Source organism: Populus nigra, chromosome 14 (assembly GCF_951802175.1).
Source record: "Populus nigra chromosome 14, ddPopNigr1.1, whole genome shotgun sequence".
Lineage (NCBI taxonomy): Eukaryota > Viridiplantae > Streptophyta > Magnoliopsida > Malpighiales > Salicaceae > Populus > Populus nigra.
The window spans coordinates 10503217-10524185 of NC_084865.1; the positions used below are offsets into that span (position 1 = coordinate 10503217).

At 29.7% G+C, this 20969-nt stretch overlaps 1 protein-coding gene across 1 annotated transcript; it reads left to right on the forward strand.

Annotated features, from left to right (window-relative positions):
• The first annotated feature begins 15296 nt into the window (after nt 1-15296).
• On the forward strand, nt 15297-17326 carry LOC133673538 (cytochrome P450 81Q32-like). The gene is made up of 2 exons (XM_062094402.1): nt 15297-16271; nt 16442-17326. Exons 1-2 carry the CDS (start codon nt 15384-15386, stop codon nt 17048-17050), a joined length of 1497 nt encoding a protein of 498 aa, XP_061950386.1. The 5' UTR covers nt 15297-15383; the 3' UTR covers nt 17051-17326.
• Nucleotides 17327-20969: the final 3643 nt, after the last annotated feature.

Genomic DNA, 20969 nt, shown 5'->3' on the forward strand with positions numbered 1-20969 from the left:
ACAACCCTACTAATGGAGCGACAACATAAAAATCCAAACAATATCAGCACTTAAGCGGACCAAGCCAAAATACATTCATGATTTCTATACAAATCGGCACCTGTATATTAGAATGATGAATTCAGATTTTTGATCCAACTTGCAGTAAAATAAAACAAATGCCATAATATATCTTCCCACATAGGCTGCTTTTCCTCAAATATCAAGTTGTTCTTGGTATTCCACATAGTCAAAACTATGCTAAACATAAACCCCCCTAAATAAATCTTTCAAACTTATAATGATTATCCTGCAGAAGACCTTGCCATTGACATTAAAGGTCGTCAAGGGCATATGGCATTACCTAGTTCAGACCTCTCTATATTCCATAATTTCTAGACCATAGGGCAATACATGAGAATGTGGGAGACAGTTTCAGAACAGTGCTCACAGAAAGGGCAACAATCATCTTATGAGCTCAAGATATATCTTTTAACTAGGAAGGCTCTTGTGTAGAGGCCTTCATTTAAGGCCAACCATAAGGTCATTTCATTTAGGGCCAGCCAAAATAAGCACACCTACATGTTCATTGTATGATGCTAAAAGTACCATCATTTCAAGAACATTACCCATGTTTTTTTTGGACATTTATCATGCCCTCTAAAAACACATGCTTGAAATGCGAGCCAACGAACAATATATATTGAGGCTTTAATATTCAATTGATTATTTAGAATTTTTTAAGAAGTTTGCCTCTTAACTACCTTCTTAATATGACAATGACTGATTTTTCAAATCTTCCAAACACCTGGTAGCAAATCTATGGTTGAATTTGGACATTTTCTATATGAGTAAAAAATACACATTGTTCCCCAACATTAACTTTCTTTCAACAATTGAATCCTTTAATAGTAAATGTGTATGATCCTGGCTTTCTAGATGACTTTTTTATTTAGGTTTTTTTATACCTTTTTGTAAAAATAAATATCTTTAAACTTCCTTACATCCCCATAGATAATTATGATGTAGGCTTTTTAAAAAACATATATATTATTTTTATAATAAGTCAAATTCATTAATTAAAAATATTATTTAGGTAAAAAAAACATATATTAGAAAATCCTTTTATACATACATATCATTACTTGCTAAAGAGTTCTATGCTAAAACTAGACCTAGCACTAAAAACACTTGTGTAATAAAAGAAAAAGGATTCAAGATTGAAAAGGAAGTTGTGATTGTGAAACAAGAATTTGTTAAAATTTTAGAATATCACTATTTAATAAAAAAAATAATCAAGCTATTATTTTTTAAAACCCTACTATTATCATCATAACTGCTCCTACTCATATTAATGGTTAAAGCATTTATTGTCTTAACTTGGCTAAAATTGCCAAATTTCTCACTAAAATCTCCTAGTAAAATCATCTTGAAACTTTAATTACCAATAGAAACCATTCTAAACCACCCATTAAACACCCCTGATAAAACCTTAAAGATCTTCTAACACCTACAATCATAGTCTTCCTACAAAAACTCCATCATTAAAATCTTTCTTCTAAAAAAAGGCTTAGATAGTTATATTCAAAATGCTTATAGTTAGAGAATTATCAACATGTTTTCTTAAACTTATGCACATACTTATATCTTCAATCTCACAAACACATGTCATATCTCATAATCATCAACACCAACATAATTTAAGTTATATCATCTACATCAACCACTCCTCAAAACCACTAAGCTTTCTCAAAATCAACCATTATATAAATCCTTAAACGTATGATTTCAATCCCATGACGCCATCAAAATTATAAATCACATAATGCTTAGAATAAAACCTCATCATTTAACCTCTACCACTGCTCCCAAAACTCACACGAATACAATACCATCTATGCATAAAAGAACAAATTCATTAAAAGAAAACATCAAACCTAACCTTTGAAAAATAAAATACCTATAACTTTGTATTATCAAATGACACTTGAACCAAGCTAAAGCTCCATAATGATGTCATAGGAACCGAAACTAAAAAAAAAAACAGTATACTCCACCACTTAAAACTCTCATATACTGCTAGCATTCCTACATCAATCCTTCAATCATCGACTACTACAAAGGTGATTGATACCACCACCTACAATCAGCTCTAAAACTTCACTTTTAAAACTAGAGTGATAGACGACTAATGTGTTTAAAACAAAATCTAAAAAAAATCAAAAGCAAAAGGAAAGACGACTAAGAGAGGGAAAAATACACCTGACAATATAGTCACCAAAGGATATTGAAAAGATAAAGATAAAATAAAGCATAAGGGAAATAAAATGGAGAAAAAGAAAGAGTGAAATCATATAGAAACAATAGGGTGATCATATCTTATAAAGATTCAGAAAAATAAATTACAAAAATAATGATGAAAATCAAATGGGAGAGGAATAAGGATTAAGAGGATATTTTTTATTGGCTAAAAATTAACTGGCATCCTTACAAAAAGAAGTGGGGGAAGGGTTTCTACAAAGAAGATAAAGATAAATATGATTATGGTCTAAGCTTCCATGTGCTTATTAGAGATGATTATGATCTACGGTGTCAAAGATTATAAAGCATTAGTATCAAAGTGATAGCTTAATTTGTTAATTCAATTCATAGGTGAAAAAAAATTAATATATTCATTGAATTAAATCTCTAAGTTCTCTAGATGACAAAACATTTTTTTTATTCAGATTTAGATATTAAAATATACTTTTTTTATTTATATTTCATTGATTAACTCGAGTTCAATCCTAATATTCTCACATCCACTGTAAATTATTTTTATCTTAAAAAATACCTTAATGGTGTGAAGGTTGTATCTTAGAACTTTATTTTTTTAGGTTTCATCTAGCATAGAGAGTCGGTATGCATAAAAAACACTCAATAATCACAATATCATTATCATATTATCATTATGATAATATTGATAACAAAGCCCAAATCAAGGTTTAGTGGCACTGTTCTTTCTTGTATGCTTAACAATCCTTTTATAAAATTGGAGTGTGTTTTTATTCATTAACTGTAAATTGAATTTGGCACCTTTGAATTGATGATTAATACTAATTTTCATCAAATAGCCTATGTGAATGGTTTGAGATCTTAGATTAATGTTTGGATTATGTTAAACATTAAGCATCTATGGGAAGTTTAGGAATTGCTATAAAAGGGTAAAAAGTTGCCAAAAGGCTTTGGATAGACAAAAAAGGAAGTTTAGAAAACAAAAATCTACTCTTAGCCTTCAAATTCTAGAAAGCTCTTAATTAAGTTAAAGTTCTAGGTAATGACTTTCATTTATAATGGTTCAAAGGACTCAAGACAACAATTACAATGATTTCATAAAAGGTTTGGAATTTGGATAGAAAGCAAGAAATATCCCAAAAACAATCTTGGATATAGAGAAAATAAAAATAAAATACAAGTAATTTTGCAACTAACCTTATTGGCTAACATACAAATTAACAACTCTTTCCAAGATAATCTATGAATAAATATTTTATGATTCCATGTCTCTTCCATCAAAGCTAGATCCTTTTGTTATTATTTATAGTTCTAAAAACATATCCTTGACTTTATCACCAAGGATGCCACACAATGACCTAAATGTCTTAATTTTACCAAACAATACACAAAATACTACCTAAAGAATAACTTTGATGTATTTAGATCATTGGAATATCTCATTGTTATATATGATTTCATAAATCAAGGTAATCACACTCTTAAAATTAAAAATGTGTTACCTATAAATGCTCCTTATTTACATTTCTTATTGAAGAGGAGTGAGGGCAATAATAAAGTAGATAAAAATTTTAATTCATACTCGTGCTTATGTATCTCATGAAATGAAGCCTCTATATACATCAAATGTATTTTTGATTTCTTGAACTTGTTATTGATGTTATAGGATTTCTTATATACTATGAACTTATTGTCATTGCTATAGGCTTTCTCATTAGAATTTAGACCTATAAGTCCAAAGATTATGGAGTTGCATGCTCTAAAATGATAGGTCTACACACTAAAACCATAAGATGAACCTAAATATCTAAGGATGGTAGGGGTAAATATTCTATAAAATCAAGAATATATAAAACACAACCTCGGTGTCATAAACCATTTTTTGCCTTGAAACCAAAAAAAGAAATAATAATATTTTCCAAGCAAGAAAAAAAAATATTTTTCTAGCAAGAAAAAGATTCCTTTCAGGAAAAAATTGAGTTATCATGCTAAAATTGAGTTTCTTGTCAAAATTGGCTAGGGTCGTCATTTTTTGGTAAAAAAATTAGATATGCTAGGCCAAAATTGCTCAAAATCAAATTTACCGGGATCAAAATCAGACTTCCTAAAAATTAGCCAAAACCATCATTTTTGGGTAAAAATTAGATTTATCAGGTTAAAATTGTTCAAAATCAGTTTGCTAAGGTCAAAACCATTAAAATTGGGTTCACCATGTCAAAATTTGTCAAAAAAGGTTTTTAAGGGACAAAATCATCATTTTGTGGCTTAAGCATTTTATTTTTTTGGTCAAGGAAATTTTTGGTCAAGTTTGGTTCTTTAGAACTTTATATATATAAGAAAATAAACCTTTTTATTTTTTTTTCTTTTGTTGCCTTATATTATTATATTACATTATATATAAAAGAAAAAAAAATGTGGCAAGATCATGAACATCTGATGAAGAATAGGAGGAGAAGATTGCAACTGTTAGATTTGTCTACTCAAATCCCAGTTGTTGATCTAAAGATTTTAATGTAGAACCATCCATACCGAAACAAAAACTCAAATAACATCCAACTGTTCAATCAAGTCCAAGTTGACCCTGGTCGACATTCTCATCATCTTGGCATAAATTCATCAACACCTAAGTAAAACTCTCTTTGATCCATATGAAATGACCAATAAATCCTATTTGTTTATCTTGTATCCCTAAAATAAGCACACCCACAATTGAACCCTAACTCAACCAACCATAGCCATTAGATCCAACACCATAAGATCTTAGTTGTCCACCTAAGTGAGCTTATTAAACATACTATAAACTTATCCACGCCCAATCTCTATCGTACCTCCCCTTTTCCCCACCGCCAGAGTTACTTTCCATCATCATTTATTGGGTATCCATCCATCAAACAATGTGACACCTCACACCTAACAAAACTCCAACTAGCCTTTATTGCAAAAAAAAAAAAAAACACTAGTATTGACCATGAAAATGATGAAAAGTAAATGACAAAGTAAAAGTTTCATCATTACCGATCTCCATCATCATTGATCCCTATCCCTAATTAGCCATAAGACACATGGCCACCATTAAGTGAAGGACAAGGTTGAGATCTACATAGTTGACCACTAAAGAACTCAATGAAATCGTTATTGAATCACCAGTAGCGACACCATGTACTACCCATGCGTCAACTTAAAATTTCATAGGCATTTTTTGTTTTTCCATTTGACCAAGGGTATTTCAATAGTTTTGCTTAGACCAAAAGGCATTTTGGTAATTCATGAACTTGAGTTTTATTGTATAGATATTCAATTGATTGAAGTGTTTTCGACGCTCCAAAGCATGCCAAACCTGAGGGGTCTAGGATCATTGAGTGATTTAGAGGAGAGATAAGGATGAAATCAATGTTACATGATGAAACTGGGAGGATGGGATTGTGTTTTGATTTTTAAGGATTATTTCAAAAGAGTGCCAGTCCCAATATTTTCCAAGTCAAGGCTTGATGAATGATTGGTTGATTATGGTATATGTAATTGATTACATAATTTATTATTGTCATGCATGATTATATGCTGATAGTATTATGATTGTGCACGATGCATCTTCATGAAATGTTTTTTCGAATAAAATCTTGAATTTTTCATTATGATTTTGATTGAGTGGCTTGATTTGTTTATACAAGAGAACTCGATAAATATCAATCGATGCTAGTTATGCTTGTTGGTTCCTAATATGAGATAATTAGATGAATATCGTTTATGTAATTACTTTTGTGTCCTAGCTATCAATATGAGAGAAATCTCGAGAATTGTTTAATTGATTTTAAAACTTGTGTTTTCTAATTTTCACTTATGAGCAATTCATTTCAACTAGTAAATTCTCAAACTTGTGTTTTCTGATCGGTTCACCTATTGGCAGTTCATTTTGATCGATAATTTTCAAAATATTGTGTTTAATTGGTTCACCCATGAACGGTTTATTTTAACTAATTAATTAAAAAAACATATATGTTTTATGATTGGTTCTCCTATTAGGAGTTCATTTTGACTGGTCCTTTTTCAAAATGTTGTGTTTAACTGACTCAGCTAAGAGTGGTTTATTTTTACCAGTTAATTGTAAAACTTTTGTTTTCTAATCAATTCACCATGAGCAGTTCATCTTAGCGATCTTTTATAAAATGTTGTGTTTAATTGGTTCATCTATGAATGGTTTGTTTCGACTTGTGAGCAATTTATTTCAACCAATTAATTTAAAAAAACATGTGTTTTCTGATCGATTCACACATGAGCGGTTCGTTTTGACTTCTCATTTTTAAAATGTTATGTTTAACTAGCTCACCCGTAAGCTGTTCATTTTTGCCATTTAATTTTAAATCTTATGTTTTATGATAGATTCACTTTTAAACGGTTCATTTCAACCAGTTAATTTTCTAAACTTGTGTGTTTTTTTATTGATTCACCCTTGAGCGAATCATTTTAAAATGTTGTGTTTAACTGGTTCACCTATGAGCAATTCATTTCAACTAGATAATTTAAAAAATTATGTTTTCTTATTGGTTCACCAATGAGCGGTTCGTCTAACTAATCCCTTTTAAAATTTATGTTTTCTAATTAATTCACCCTTAGTAGTTTATTGTTGATCAACCACTTGAAAACATATTTTTCTTATTGTATTTTAATATAAGTGATTTCTCTTTATGTGATGATATATATATATATATATATATATTCCTGGAGGGATGGTTGGTTGATGATGATGATATGTGTATTACATTTCACCTTATGTTAAAAGGGTGGTAAAAATTGAGAATAACATCTTTTGCATTTGATAATTGAAATCTTATATGCTTATGTGATTTCCATGTTTATTTTATTGTGTGCACTATTAAGTCCTGAGGCCACCATCTTTCTAAGGAAGGGATTTCTATATTTTATATTCTTTTTTATTATTATTATGTTTTACCCTTTTCCCTTATTAGCATTATAACCACAAACTTTTCTTGTGGCACTGCAACTATCCTTAGGCCAGACATTGAGGTGTATCAATGATTTAGCCCATCATCCCTCCACATAACTAATCCCTTACCTAGACTCTGATAGGTCAATTAGTAGGTTACTATGACCATTAACCCAAGGTGGAAACTCTTGTCTTTTGTATGATATGTGATCTTTTTTCTTATTATATTATCATGTGTGGAGGGACCTTTGTCCATCTTATTACCACCATTCATTGAAAATGTGTGAAACCGTGCAGGAATTGATCAAATTGCTCATATCCAATGACACTTGGTATAAGTAACATTTTCTATTGTGCTTAACAAATAAAAGAAGAAGCTCCAGTCCAAAGAAGGTTGGAAAGGAATACACCCGGTTCCGGAGACATGAAAGGGGTCTACATTCTAGCATGAATGTCAGTTCAGTTCATGTTCATCCCAATCCCTCTCAAGAAAGAAGCCTTCTCAAACGCTCTTAAATGAGGAAGAAGCTACTTTCAGATTGTGTGCCCTTTCCTTTTCTTTGCTAAAAATGTTGAGGGCTCGAACCTCAGTTCTTCCTTATTGCCTATCGTGGCCCTTTTATTTTTATAGCCCTATAAAAATCATTTAATTGACGCCGAAAGAGTAATTATATTACTAAAAGTGAGGACTGCCCTCCACCTCTTATTTATATTTCATATCAGGTCCCATTTTCTCCTTCTCTTTCTCCCTCAACTAAGTTCGATCCTTATCATTGGTACAGTGTTCCACCCGTTCTCTATCTTATGGGTCCCCCCTTTTCTCGCGAAACTATACTTTTTTACTTGGACTTGAGTTTGAAGCCTGATTAAAAAAATAGATCTTTGGGAAAGACTGTCGAGTCTTGAGCACCAGTACTATCACTAATATCTAATATCTAGATTCGTCTAAGATTACTCCCGCTTACAAAAAGATGAATTTTTTAAAAAGTCAAATTGAGTTTTAAGAAGTATTTCATGAACACCTCCTTTATATTCATGATGAGAATGCAAAATGTCATGTTTTTCTCCTTTAAGGTTTAGTATTTTATACTTGTTTGATGTCTAAATTTACTAATTATTTTTATATTTTGATTTAGGATGTAAATGAAGGCATTAATGGCAAAAAAAAGTTAATTGAAAGATTCAGAACAATTTCAACACAACTTTGTAATTAAGGCATACCTATCTCATCCAAGCTCCAATTAAGGTGATCCAAAATGATACGAAACCCTAAGGAACCAGTCTACAACTTTCATGTTGAAATTGGATATAAAGACAATGCACTTATGCTGCCAACTTGCTGGAACGTCCTTAGGTATGCAAATGTAATATGATGTGATTTATTTTTAGAAGCTTCCAAGGTGCATGAATTCCCGTTGAAGATATCATCTTCCTTGTTATACTATAACTCTATTTTATTATTTAATAATTTCATTAGATATTCAGATTTGGTGGTTATTATTAGAGAGTATTTTTAAGAGATTTTATAAGCTTCTAAAAAGAAAACAAAAAACGTGTAAATGAGAAAAAGAGAGAGCAAATTAGATTTCATCTCCCTTCTCTCTTCTTTCTTTCCCTTCTCTCTTCTTTCTTTCTCTTCCCTCTTCCCTATTTTATTTTTCTCTTTCGTTATTTTCATAATGGTACTGTGTAACTAAATTTGACTTGGTCAAAAGAAATGGAAGCCTCAAAATCAATAAAACTGTGAGATCTAATTTGTTTTCAATATTTAATTTATGCTTTGAGTGTTGAATGTTCTTCGATGCCTATTTTTTATAATTGTCTCTTTTAATTACTAGGAGGCCTCTAGGTTATTATTCATTACAATATACTGCTAGGTTAGATATCAAATACATAATTGTTTGGTCTCTCTAATATGTGAAGTAACTAAGATTTAATGATTTGTTACGCCATAAATTAATAAATCTTAGGAAGAATTTTCGACTAAATTAAATGCAACTACTTGTGCTTGTATTGTTTAGTTCATCAATCTCTCTAATTTTTAAAGCTACTACTATACTAGCGCTTGTTTTAAATTGTTTAGTGGTTAGGGTTAATTAGATTGTTTGTTTTCTAATTAACTACAATTGAGGAGAGATAAGAAAATAGTTCTAATGATGAATATTTAAAGTGTGAATTGATGTATATGCATCGATGATTAATTGTAAAAGATCCAATGGTGGATGTTAACTTAGACTAAGGTTTGTTGTTTTGATTGATTTTGATATTTTAATTTGACTTGTTTCTTAGTTATTTTTTTGACTATTTTTTTTAATACTCAAACCTCCATTTTTGTTCACGTGGCATAATATGAGGGTAGATACTTTTCGTCAGAACGATCCCTACTCACATTACTATATATTTTATTAAAGAGTTTATATTCTTTTTTTTTTAATGTATGAGACAACACATCATTCCATCTCTAAAATACATTTTCTTTACCATTCTTTGAGTTTAGATTGAGTCAATCTTGTTATAAATACAAATAAAATACTCTTTGATGGAGTCAATCCGGTCTACTAGGAGCTATTATGGCCATAGCTATTAAACCCGGACTGGCTCGGTGGGTCGATCCGGTGGCTAGACCGATCTTGGTAAGGCAAAATATCAGACTAAGGAAAAACCTAGCAAAACCTGATTGACTGGCCGGGTCAACCAATTACCTGAGTATCTCGGCAAAACCCGGTAGAGACCTTTTTTTTCAATTATGTTTTTTCTCCTAACTAGAGACCTTTCTTTTTATATATATTTTTTTAGTTAGTTATTAACAATTTTCAAAGTTCACTATATAAATACTAGAAGAATGTTTTATTTTTTTCAATGTAGAATTTAAAGCCCTTTAATATATATACTTTATGTTCACAAGAGAAAAAAAGTTATTTTTTCAATGTGGGATTAAAAACCTTTTAGTATACTTCAACTTAAAAAAATTGTATTTTTTCAATATGAGATTAAAAAAAAACCTTTTTGGTTTAAATAATTCAACTTAAAAGGATAACATAATATTTTTTCTATGTGGGATAAAAAAACCTTTTGAGATAATCTCTTAAACTTCATTATTTACAACATATATAGTCTATACTCACATGGATTGTTTCTTAATTTTTCAATGAAATATTAAAACTTCAATTTTTTTAATTTTTTCAGATTGATTTAAATTAACTCGAGTCAACTCGTATAATTCAGAGACTAACTCTTTGGTCGGTTTTTATAACTAAGATTATGAAATTGTCTTAGCATCTTACTTTATGAACAGATCAATCTTTGAAAATCTCAATTGCCACATTAATTTAGTTTAAAAACAAAATATAGAAAAACAGATATGTCATCTTTGTAGAGGCTGGAGTGTGATACAATTATTTATTGTTACCAAATGATGATATTCTTATTCAGTGACAATATTGATGGCTAAAGGATTATTATTTTTAGAGTTTAAAATAAAATTTAGATAATTCTGTAAAATGTCCAATTAAGAACAGCACGTGTCCATTTACCAGTCAAGTTGCGGAATTTATAAAAGATCCCAAATGTCAATGCCTCATTTTGACGAGACTCGATTTCATATTATAAATTTGTCTTTACACTTTGACTTCAATTTTTTTTTCCCATTTGTTATATTTTTCACTTTTATTCCCTTCTCCTAATTATTTTTTTATAAGGGGTTTTTTCTGAACGAAGCTACTTATGTTTTTGAAAATTGACATAGCTTGTTAAAAGTCAAGGGAGAATGATATATGTTAAAAATATATTTGAAAAAATAGCATAATTTGAACATAATTATGTTTTTAAATATTGATTTTGTATATAATTGTTATTCTCAATTGTGATTATTTAGTCAAAATCAAAATACATATCTTATGCAAATTAATTAACATGAACAAAAGTTATTCCAAAATTTTATGAAGATTCAATGATTAAAAGATGAGATTTAAGATTTAATAACTAAGAAAAAAAAGGACATAATGTGTTGTTGAAGGAGAGAAAACACGGAAAGAAAAAAATTAAAAAAAAATGGATCATCGAGAACACATCAAGGCTCCGTTTTCGACACACTCGGTACTGTTAGAGAAACCTCGACGATAAGATTATAACTACACATTCAAAGACACCAAACGAGGTCATAATTAACTATAAATAAAATCCAATTATAACCTTGTTCATGGTGTGATTAGAATTGTCTCATTGAGATCTTTCTAATTATATCGGGTATGTTGAAAATGTAGCCCCAGTTTGTCCCTGTTGGCCTCTTCTTTCTTTTCCTTTTTTTTTCTTCCCTCGTTCACTCTCTCGCCACATCAGCTTATCTTCTCTCTCTTTCTTGGCCATTGGAATTTTATAAAAATTTGAAATTAGTCCAAATAAAATAAATAGTAATCAAAAGAATAAGAACCAAATCTAAATAAATAATAAATTAAAAGGTTGCATTGAAATTTTAAAGGGTTGGTGCAAAAATCAAGAAAGAGAGAGAAAATGAGTAAAAAAAAGGTTGTAAATGTCAAACTTGAGGGGTGTTGGCCACACGTGCTGCCTTATCATAGAGGGGACGCCGAGAAGTTTCAAATATCATTATAGAAGACAGGATTTGATCACCGAACGACATTATACACACTGCTCGAATGCCATAAGGCCGTCCACTTGCTAATAAAAATTAATATTTGATCAAATACACAAATGCCCCTAAGTCTACTTGATATTACCTAAAAAAACCATGATGAGAAGATGAGAAAGCCCATGGAAGATAGTTTCATAGATTTTTTCTTTGAGGATAATAGAGTAGTTTTACTATGTTAAGAAAAATGAAAAGAAAAAAACTTTTAAAAAAAATTAAGTAGTTTTACTAAAGACTATAAAGCTTTAATCACATAGTTTGGGCTCCTAGAATATGGAGCCCTTGGGGCTTTCTATTTGATTGTATCGAAAGGCCCAATTCATTGGGATTTTCTTATTAGGTCAGGTCATTTCGGGGTAAGCGGATCATTTATGATGAATAGGATGAGCTTCAAGAGAATGATTCGGAGTTCTTGCAGAGTGGAACCATGCAGTACCAGGAGATATTCCTTTTGCTAATTCGAATTGAAGGGTGATATAAAATCGGTCTATTTCCGGCATCATATCCATAGTTAGTACATTCATCCTAGTTAGAAGCTCCAGCTCCGTATCAAGGTCACGGTCGATATCGTCACTCACATCAATATCGTCAGTATCATTAATAGCGTCCCTATCATCAATAAGAAAACTCTTAGATTTGTTATCCAAGAACCTTTTGGACATCAATTTTATTTTATTTTTAATTTAGGAGTAGCCAAGTAATTTTACTGCGAAAGAAAAAAACTAAAAAATTATCTTGCCCTCATATGATTTGAAAATAATAATTAAATCATGATAAAAAAAAAAAAACCATAAAGTAAAATGGTACATGAGTAAATTTTAACACTCATTACCCCTTTAACAAATGACGATACATTTTATTTTGAAAGTTTTTTTCTACTTTTATTTTTGGCAAACTTGAAACTTCTTAGGTTTCAATGCCATCTTATGTCGTGTCCCTGGTAAGCAAGTTAAGGAGAGACTCTCAAAACTAAAAATAAACCTAAAAAAATCTAATTTTGATAGAGAAAATACATAAAATCTAGAAAGATGTATTTGGAGATTACAATGGAAGAATTAGTTATAGATGGTTACCTCTATATTTTAACCATCCCTAAACTACTCCAAGCACTGATCGAAGTCGTTAAGGCATTCAAAGACACTTCTTTAAAGAAAATGAGTGCTCAATCAATCATCCATTTAAAGGAGCCAAATTTAATATGGAGTTAGCAAAAAAAAGAAGGTCATCTATTTTACAAAACAATATTTATTATGATGATATTGTGATTATTACATAATGATTTATATTTTTACGCAATCTGTTATGTGAACCCTATACTTTTGAAGTTTTAAGATATCTTCACATCTTTTAAGTTGTTTTTCAACCCAAAATGATTTTATTATGGTTTCTTACTATAAGGATTGAAGTTGTGTTAATCAATGTACAATTGATGAGCAAAGTATGTTTTATCACATAAAATTTAATGAACAAATATGTTCTCATCTAATAAATCGAAGATATAATCTTTTTTAAAGGATGTAGGGAAGCCTAGATCATAATAATCATTAAGAGTCATAGGAAAGCCTAAAGATATCAACCTTGAAAAAAGCTTTAAGATTTTATAGTTAATCTTCAACAGAGGTATAATGAAACCTAAAGATTTCATAATCAATTTTATAGAAGCACAAGGAAGCCTAATTAAAGATTTCGATAAAAAAAAAAATTAAAGCGTGAAAAGAATCCTCAATTATAAAAAGTTGAAGGTAGATGGAGGTATGTAAGCAATCCTTTATTAGATTTATATTTGCCTCCTAAGCGTTGTGTGTTTCATGCATAAGATGATGTTTAGATTATGCTTAAATAAGACATGCATATTTCTCATTTATAAAACTTCAAAGTATTTATATGCTATGTGTATTATTATTAAAATATTGTGAAACATAATAAACTAAATGAAATTCATGTAAAGGAAAATCTAGGTTTTTACCCTTACAAATCGTATCGCCTTACATACAAAAAGTCTGAGTTCCTAGATCATATATTATCCAAAATGTTGACATGTTTTTTCAAAACACATATACAATGTAGCTAGCTATTCACTCCTTCCTTTTCTATGAAAATTCTCAAACTCGCCCTTTGGTTCTTTCATTATTAATGCCATCCATTAACATGTTTGGAGTAAATATATTTTTGAGAGGGATTATATCAGGCTCTAGCCTCTACAAGTTTTTTTTATTATTATTAATGTGGGTATTTGGATTAGTTAATGTATATTTTGACTAATTTCACGAATTTTAAAATTAACGGTTATGTAAGCTTCTAGTAATCTTGAAAAGACTTAAACTCATAATTATTAAAAAACAAACCAAAAATATAACCAATTAAACTACTCTTCAGATTTGCTTTACAAGTATTTAGTAAGAGAGGTTCTTGATATACGAGTAAATGAATATATAATTCAATATCGATTGAGTTATGTTGCAAATAGATTTAATGTGCCATTGAAATTAGTTGATAGAAGGGTCAAATAATTGCACAAATAGAATGTAAAAAGATGACAATGGAATAAATTGACCATATAAACTCCATTGAAACAAATAAATAAAAAATACTCGGAACCAAAACCTGTGTCGACTCCATTGTTGTTTTCACTGTACAGGAAAAAACAAATAGTAGCTACCCAGAAAAGGAACGACTATTGCTACGAAACAATCAAACAAGAGATGGTCTAGTAGATCTGCATGTGAAACCGGAAATTATTGAGCCGCGTTCAATAAATTATTCAGTTTATGTTCTTTCTTTGACTCGTCTATAAATTAATTAGTTAGCTTCCTTATATAACATCACAAAAAAAATTTATTTTTTTCTTTCCCGTCTTGACCGGTAGTGAAGTCGCCGAAAATTATCTTGTGTTTTTAAATAGTAATATAATTTTATTTTTATAATTTTATTTAATTATTTAAATTTTTAAATTAAAATAATTTTTCAATGTTATATCAAAAAAAATTTAATCAAGTAATAACGAATTCAAATCTTATTACTTTCATTTTAATTAATAAATATAAAATAATATATATATATATATATAAATTTTAAATTTAAAAAAATTTCATTTAAAAATATATTAAAAAATAATATTTATATTTTTAAATGAAATGGTTTTTTTGCCATGTACTTGATGGTAGTGCTTTGTTTTTCTTATTTGACATGCGAGGCATTAATATGTAAATAATTTGCTTTAGACTAATTAACTCAAAACCACACTAACCAATTAAAAAATAAATAAATAACTATACTTGCGACGGCTTATCCACCCTTTAATCTTAGGAAGACCAAATCAAAATATAAATAAATAATAATAATCATAAGGAAAAAAAAAACAAAGTATTACCATTAAATCAAGGTTAAAGTATGCGAACCGGTTAAAATCCTACAAATTAAATTCAAATAGAGAGCAGAAGCAATCATTCTATATAAATAGAAGAAGGATTAGATCTTCTTATTCAGATCCCAAAACATTAGAACTGGTTAATTAGACAAGACTATCAATCAGTTAAAAAAATGGAAGACATCCTGCAATACTCTCTTCTGGGTGGTTTCTTTCTTCTTCTTGCTGTCACCCTCTTGCAACATGCAAGAAAGTACCGCATGAAGCTCCCACCAAGCCCACCAGGTAGACTAATTTTAGGCCATCTTCCTCTCCTCAAACAACCCAGGGCCATCCACCGAACTCTACACGACATCGCACAAAAAAATGGTCCAATCGTGACTCTTAAATTTGGGTTCCGAACTGTGATCATTGTATCATCACCATCAGCCGTCGAAGAATGTTTCACCAAGAATGACATTATCTTGGCCAACCGTCCTCCTTTTCTAAATGGCAAGGTATTGAACTACAACTTCACCACCCTTGCTGCAGCACCATATGGTGATCATTGGCGTAATCTTCGTCGCCTTACTGCCATCGAAGTCTTCTCATCAAGTCGCCTCAACACATTTTCGAGCGTCCGAAGAGAAGAAGTAAAGAATTTACTCCGTAAAATTCATAAAACGTGTGGGGATGGTTCCGCCGTGATAGAGTTAAGGACAATGTTGTTGGATCTTAACTTTAATATAATGATGAGAATGGTTGCAGGGAAGAAGTATTATGGTGAAGATGTTGATGGGCTTGAAGAGTCAAGGAGATTTAAGGACATGATGCAAGAGTTTTCTGAGTGTACTAGGGTGACAAATCTTGGGGATTTATTTCCCATTTTGCAGTGCATTGATTATGATGGATTTAAGAACAGGATGACTCAGCTAGGTAAAAGGATGGACGCTTTCTGGCAAGGACTCATTGATGAACATAGAGTTGATAAGGATAGAAACACCATGGTTAGCCATTTGCTCGCTTTGCAAGAATCGGAACCAGAATACTATACCGACGAAATCATCAAAGGCATTATTCTGGTTAGTCTCAAATCTCACTCTGCTGGCCTAAATTCTTTTTCTATTTTTGGATAAATACGAAATAAAAACACGCATCTGACGACTTATGGTTATTCCAATTATATATGTATGTATATTTCTTTTGTTTCAATCTTTCTGATTTATGATTGGTTATCCACTATTTTCTGCAGATGATGTTGGTTGCCGGGACAAAGACCTCTGCTATGTCTTTAGAATGGGCATTTTCCAACCTGCTGAATAATCCACGCGTATTAAAGAAAGCGATAGACGAAGTGGACACCCAAGTTGGTCAAGACCGCTTGGTGGATGAACCAGATTTCTCTAATCTACATTATATTCAGTGTATCATCTATGAAAACCTGAGACTATGTCCACCAGCTCCGCTCCTGGTACCACATGTGGCATCCGAGCGCTGCTCCCTTGGAGGCTATGATATTCCATCAGGTGCAATGGTACTTGTAAATGCATGGTCCATTCATAGAAATCCCGACGTGTGGGAGGATCCATTAAGTTTCAAGCCTGAAAGATTTGAAAATGGGAAAGGTGAACCATACAGGCTAATGCCATTTGGGTTAGGAAGGAGAGGTTGTCCTGGAGAAGCTATGGCACTTAGAGTGATAAACATGGTTATGGGCCAATTGCTTCAATGTTTTGAGTTCTCAACTATTGATGGAAAGGACGTCGATATGACTGAAACGGCAGCGACACTCATGTTGAAAATTACCCCACTGCAACTCATCTGCAAAGCTCGCCCGAACACTCACAGCCTGCTCGCTTAGGCTGCATATCCGCCCGTCCGGCAGGTAGAAAGAATGCAAAACCCTTTTCATCTGAATTTAGTGATTTCAGTGAGGAAAAAAAGATGAGTATGAGGACAATAAATGTAATGTTAATTCATATTCTATGCATAGTATTATTACTTTTCTGTATTGCATAATTCACAGAAATTCCCAAACCTGGATAATTAAGGCTACCCTTGTTGAATGATGTGCTATTGTGAACTTTGGGATTTGGTGGAGTTAGGAAAATAAAATAAAAAACCAGCTTTGACTGCATACGTGTCGTTGAAATATAATTGACTATTATTTGATTTGTGAAACAGTAGTAGATTAATGCTTTCAACTTTCAAGCCTAATAAAGTTCTAGATGTTTACTTCTAAGCCTCCGTTTGTTATTCCATACCAAATGGTGGGGCAAATTTTGAAAAAAAAAAACTGTTTAAATTATTTTTTATACATATTTTTTATTTTGATATACTAATATAAAAATAATTTGTAAAAATAAAAAAAATATTATTTTAATATATTTTCAAATAAAAAATATTTTAAAAAACAATCAATATTATATTCTCAAATACTTTGGGATGAAAATAAGAACCTCAGAAATACTTTTATATTATACTTATATCATATTCATCATTCAACAAGTAAAAAATTTAAATATTTATATTTTATTTATTGAATTTTAAATATTTATTTAGATATTCATTTCCTGAATGATATTATTGGGGCAAGTTTAATAGTATTAGTTTCATAATATAGAATAAAATTACTATTTAAAAGACTTATTTATATAAATTAATTCAAATTAGTATCCACAAAAGGGTAGATAAAATTATCATCTTATTTTTAATGCTACATTCGATCTTAAGCTTGGTAGCCTGGAAGCTTAAAACAGCAGCCCAAGGAATTAATAAGTAGAAAATTTGAAAATAATTTAACAGTACTAATCAATTAATCTAAAACTATATACTTGAGTCCTATCATTTACAATCCAATTATATATAATTTTGTCTCTACATTAATTTCATGTTTTTCTTCACATCATTTTTATTTATCCTCTTTTGAAAAATAAGAAAAAGGACCCCTTTTTATAGCACAGTAACTTTTTTTTTTCATTTCAATCCCCGCACCTTTGTTTCATTTTAATCATTTTTTTTATGTATTTAGATATCATTCAATTTACACTCTCAGGTATATGATATGTCTACAATATTCCAACAATCGATTAAAAATCACTTTTGCAAAATAAAGCTTTAGGTTATAGTAAAAAAAATTAAAAGAAAAGGGACTAACTTTGAAAATTAACAAAAACAAAAACAAAACATGTCGGTTTAGATTTTAGTGGAGCAAAGTTGTTTTTGCTCCTTGAATGTTGAGTTTGTGTATTGTTTAGTATTTTTGTTTTAAAAATTTATAATTTAATCCAAAATTTTATTTATTTTATGTGATATTGAGAGAGAGAGAGAGAGAGAGAGAGAGAGAGAGAGAGAGAGAGAGAGAGAGAAATAATAAGACAGAAATAATAAGACAAAGAAAGTGTTTAAAAGGTTGTATTTTGACCACTTAAAAGGTCAATTTTCTTGTCAATAAGTTCATATTTTTTAGAGAATAGAAATGGAGCTGCCCTTCAACCATGTTAGAAAAGGTAAAACAAGGTCCATAATATTTTTTTTAATTCATTGAATTTTTGTTTATTTACATTAGTTAGAGGGTGTTCTAGGTTGGAAATGTATTTATTAAGGTTTTTAGGATGTTTTTAAAGTGTTTTCATGTTAAAACAAATTAAATATGAAGTTTTTTAATCCCAAAACTTAAATTTCTATTTTCCAGTCACTAGAGATGACCTGTAAATTCTCCATTAAAGGACAAGTTATTTGCCACAGCAAACAAAATAAATCTGTTTTTTAATTTATGTATTTTTGGTAAACTTTTTATTTAACTTTTAATTAATATATCCTTTTTTTTGTTTTAACTTTTCATTAATTTTATGTTCTAATTTTAACTAATTCCCTCTCTCTCTCTCTTTATTATTTAATTTCATAATGCTTCAAGGAAATTATTATAGTTTTCTTTAATTTTTTTCCTTTTATATTTTATATAAAAATATATTTACATGATTTATTTATAAAAATATAAAACATTTTTTTCTTAGAAACCAAAATTAAATTCTAAAATGAAATTAAAAAAATATAAAAAATAAAAAGAATAATCGACATTAAACATTTGCATATTCATATGTCTTTTACTTTTATTAAGAACATTAGCGTTTTGCTTTACTATTTAATTAACATTAACAACTCTTTTTAGAATTTTATTAGTCTACATTTTTATTTTATTTTATTAAACATAAACAACATCTTTAAGTTTTTTAATTAAAAAATATCATGATATTTGAAAACACATTCATAATATTGATTTGTTTTTACATTAAAAATTAATTTAAAATCCAAACAAGAGCGTAAAATTAGTTAAAAACTAAAATAAGTCACTGATGTATTGTAGTACAAGAGACAAAATATTGTGGATTAGCATAGTGTATTTACTTGTTTCTCTTATCTACAAAAACCAATTGCTTAATTGATGGGGTAAAATCATCTTTCCAAGGGAATCTCATGGTTATTAGTAAATTAATTGGGAACAATTTAGTTTGAATATCTTCTTTCACGTAGTACAATAACTTTGTTGTTCTTGAAAGCAAAAAATTATAAACCATTTGTTGATGGGCTATTTTGTCTTTTTTTTTCGCACAAGTTAATGTAAATACTCTTGAAAGTCAAAAGAATATTGAACTTAAAGATATGGGTTTTTTTGTTTTGGTTTTTATTATCTTTAGCATAGAGAAATGACAAATTTAACCTTAAAAACAAAAAATCTAAGGCTAGTTTGAAAAGATGTTTTTGTCTTTTTCATATGGTGATGCTCTTAGGGGTTGTTTAGTAATTAAATATAATAAAATATTATGAAATAAAAAAATTTATTGACACCTGCTATGCATGCATTGATGTTCCCTACACCTTCTGGATAATGCGTGGAGAGTTCTCCAATGTCCAAAACAACCCACCACCATGTTATTCGACGCATATGATGGTGGTTAAGCTAATGGAGTGCCGATTATTGTCATATTTATAGTGATTCAATTATAGTTGATTTTTTATCCTTCCTCTCTTTTTTTTCTCTCATAGACCTTAATATTCGCACCAAACCTTTAAAAAATCAACTTTATTGTCCATTTTGCATTCATTTTAAATTTGATTATTATTTTTTAAATTTATATTTGTTTAACTAAGTTTATTGCATTATTAAATAAAATATTTAATTCCACGTGTATAAACCACCACCACCACCATTAGGCAAAATAAAGAGTTAAAAAAAAAGAGAGTTAATTATTTACTACATATGTTAAGAGTGATTTAAGAAGCTCATTTCATGTTATTTATGTTGTTAAAAAAATAGAAAATAGGATTGATTTAATTAAAAAAATATTTTTTCAAAAAATAACAAACAATGTTGCTAAATTTTAAATCTATTAAATATAAAAAGATAAAAAAAATTAAAAAAATAGTGCAGGACAGATGGCCTCAATTAAATAAAGAGACGAAAATTTTGTGACAGTCATTTAAGCTATAGTGCGAGACAGATTGCCTCAACTACTTATCTGAGAAGTATTTTCCTCCAACTGAGACTGATACGTTGCCGCCCGTAAAATGCAAGTTCTATTTTGTAAAGGCCACTAGTTTTTTGCCTTACATCGAACTCTTAAATATACAAAATGACCCTCAATTACTATCCATCAATATTCATCATTGTACATAGGATTGTATTTTGATAATTTTGTCATTTTTTAAGGCTCATTTAAAAGTTAAGTTTTGACCAAATTCACATTTAAGTCCCTATATGTTTTATTATTTACATTTCA

Coding starts and splice junctions, on each gene's coding strand:
- LOC133673538 (XM_062094402.1), top strand. CDS start 15,384: ATGGAAGACATCCTGCAATACTCTCTTCTGGGTGGTTTCTTTCTTCTT. Junction 16,272..16,441: donor TCATCAAAGGCATTATTCTG/GTTAGTCTCAAA, acceptor TATTTTCTGCAG/ATGATGTTGGTTGCCGGGAC.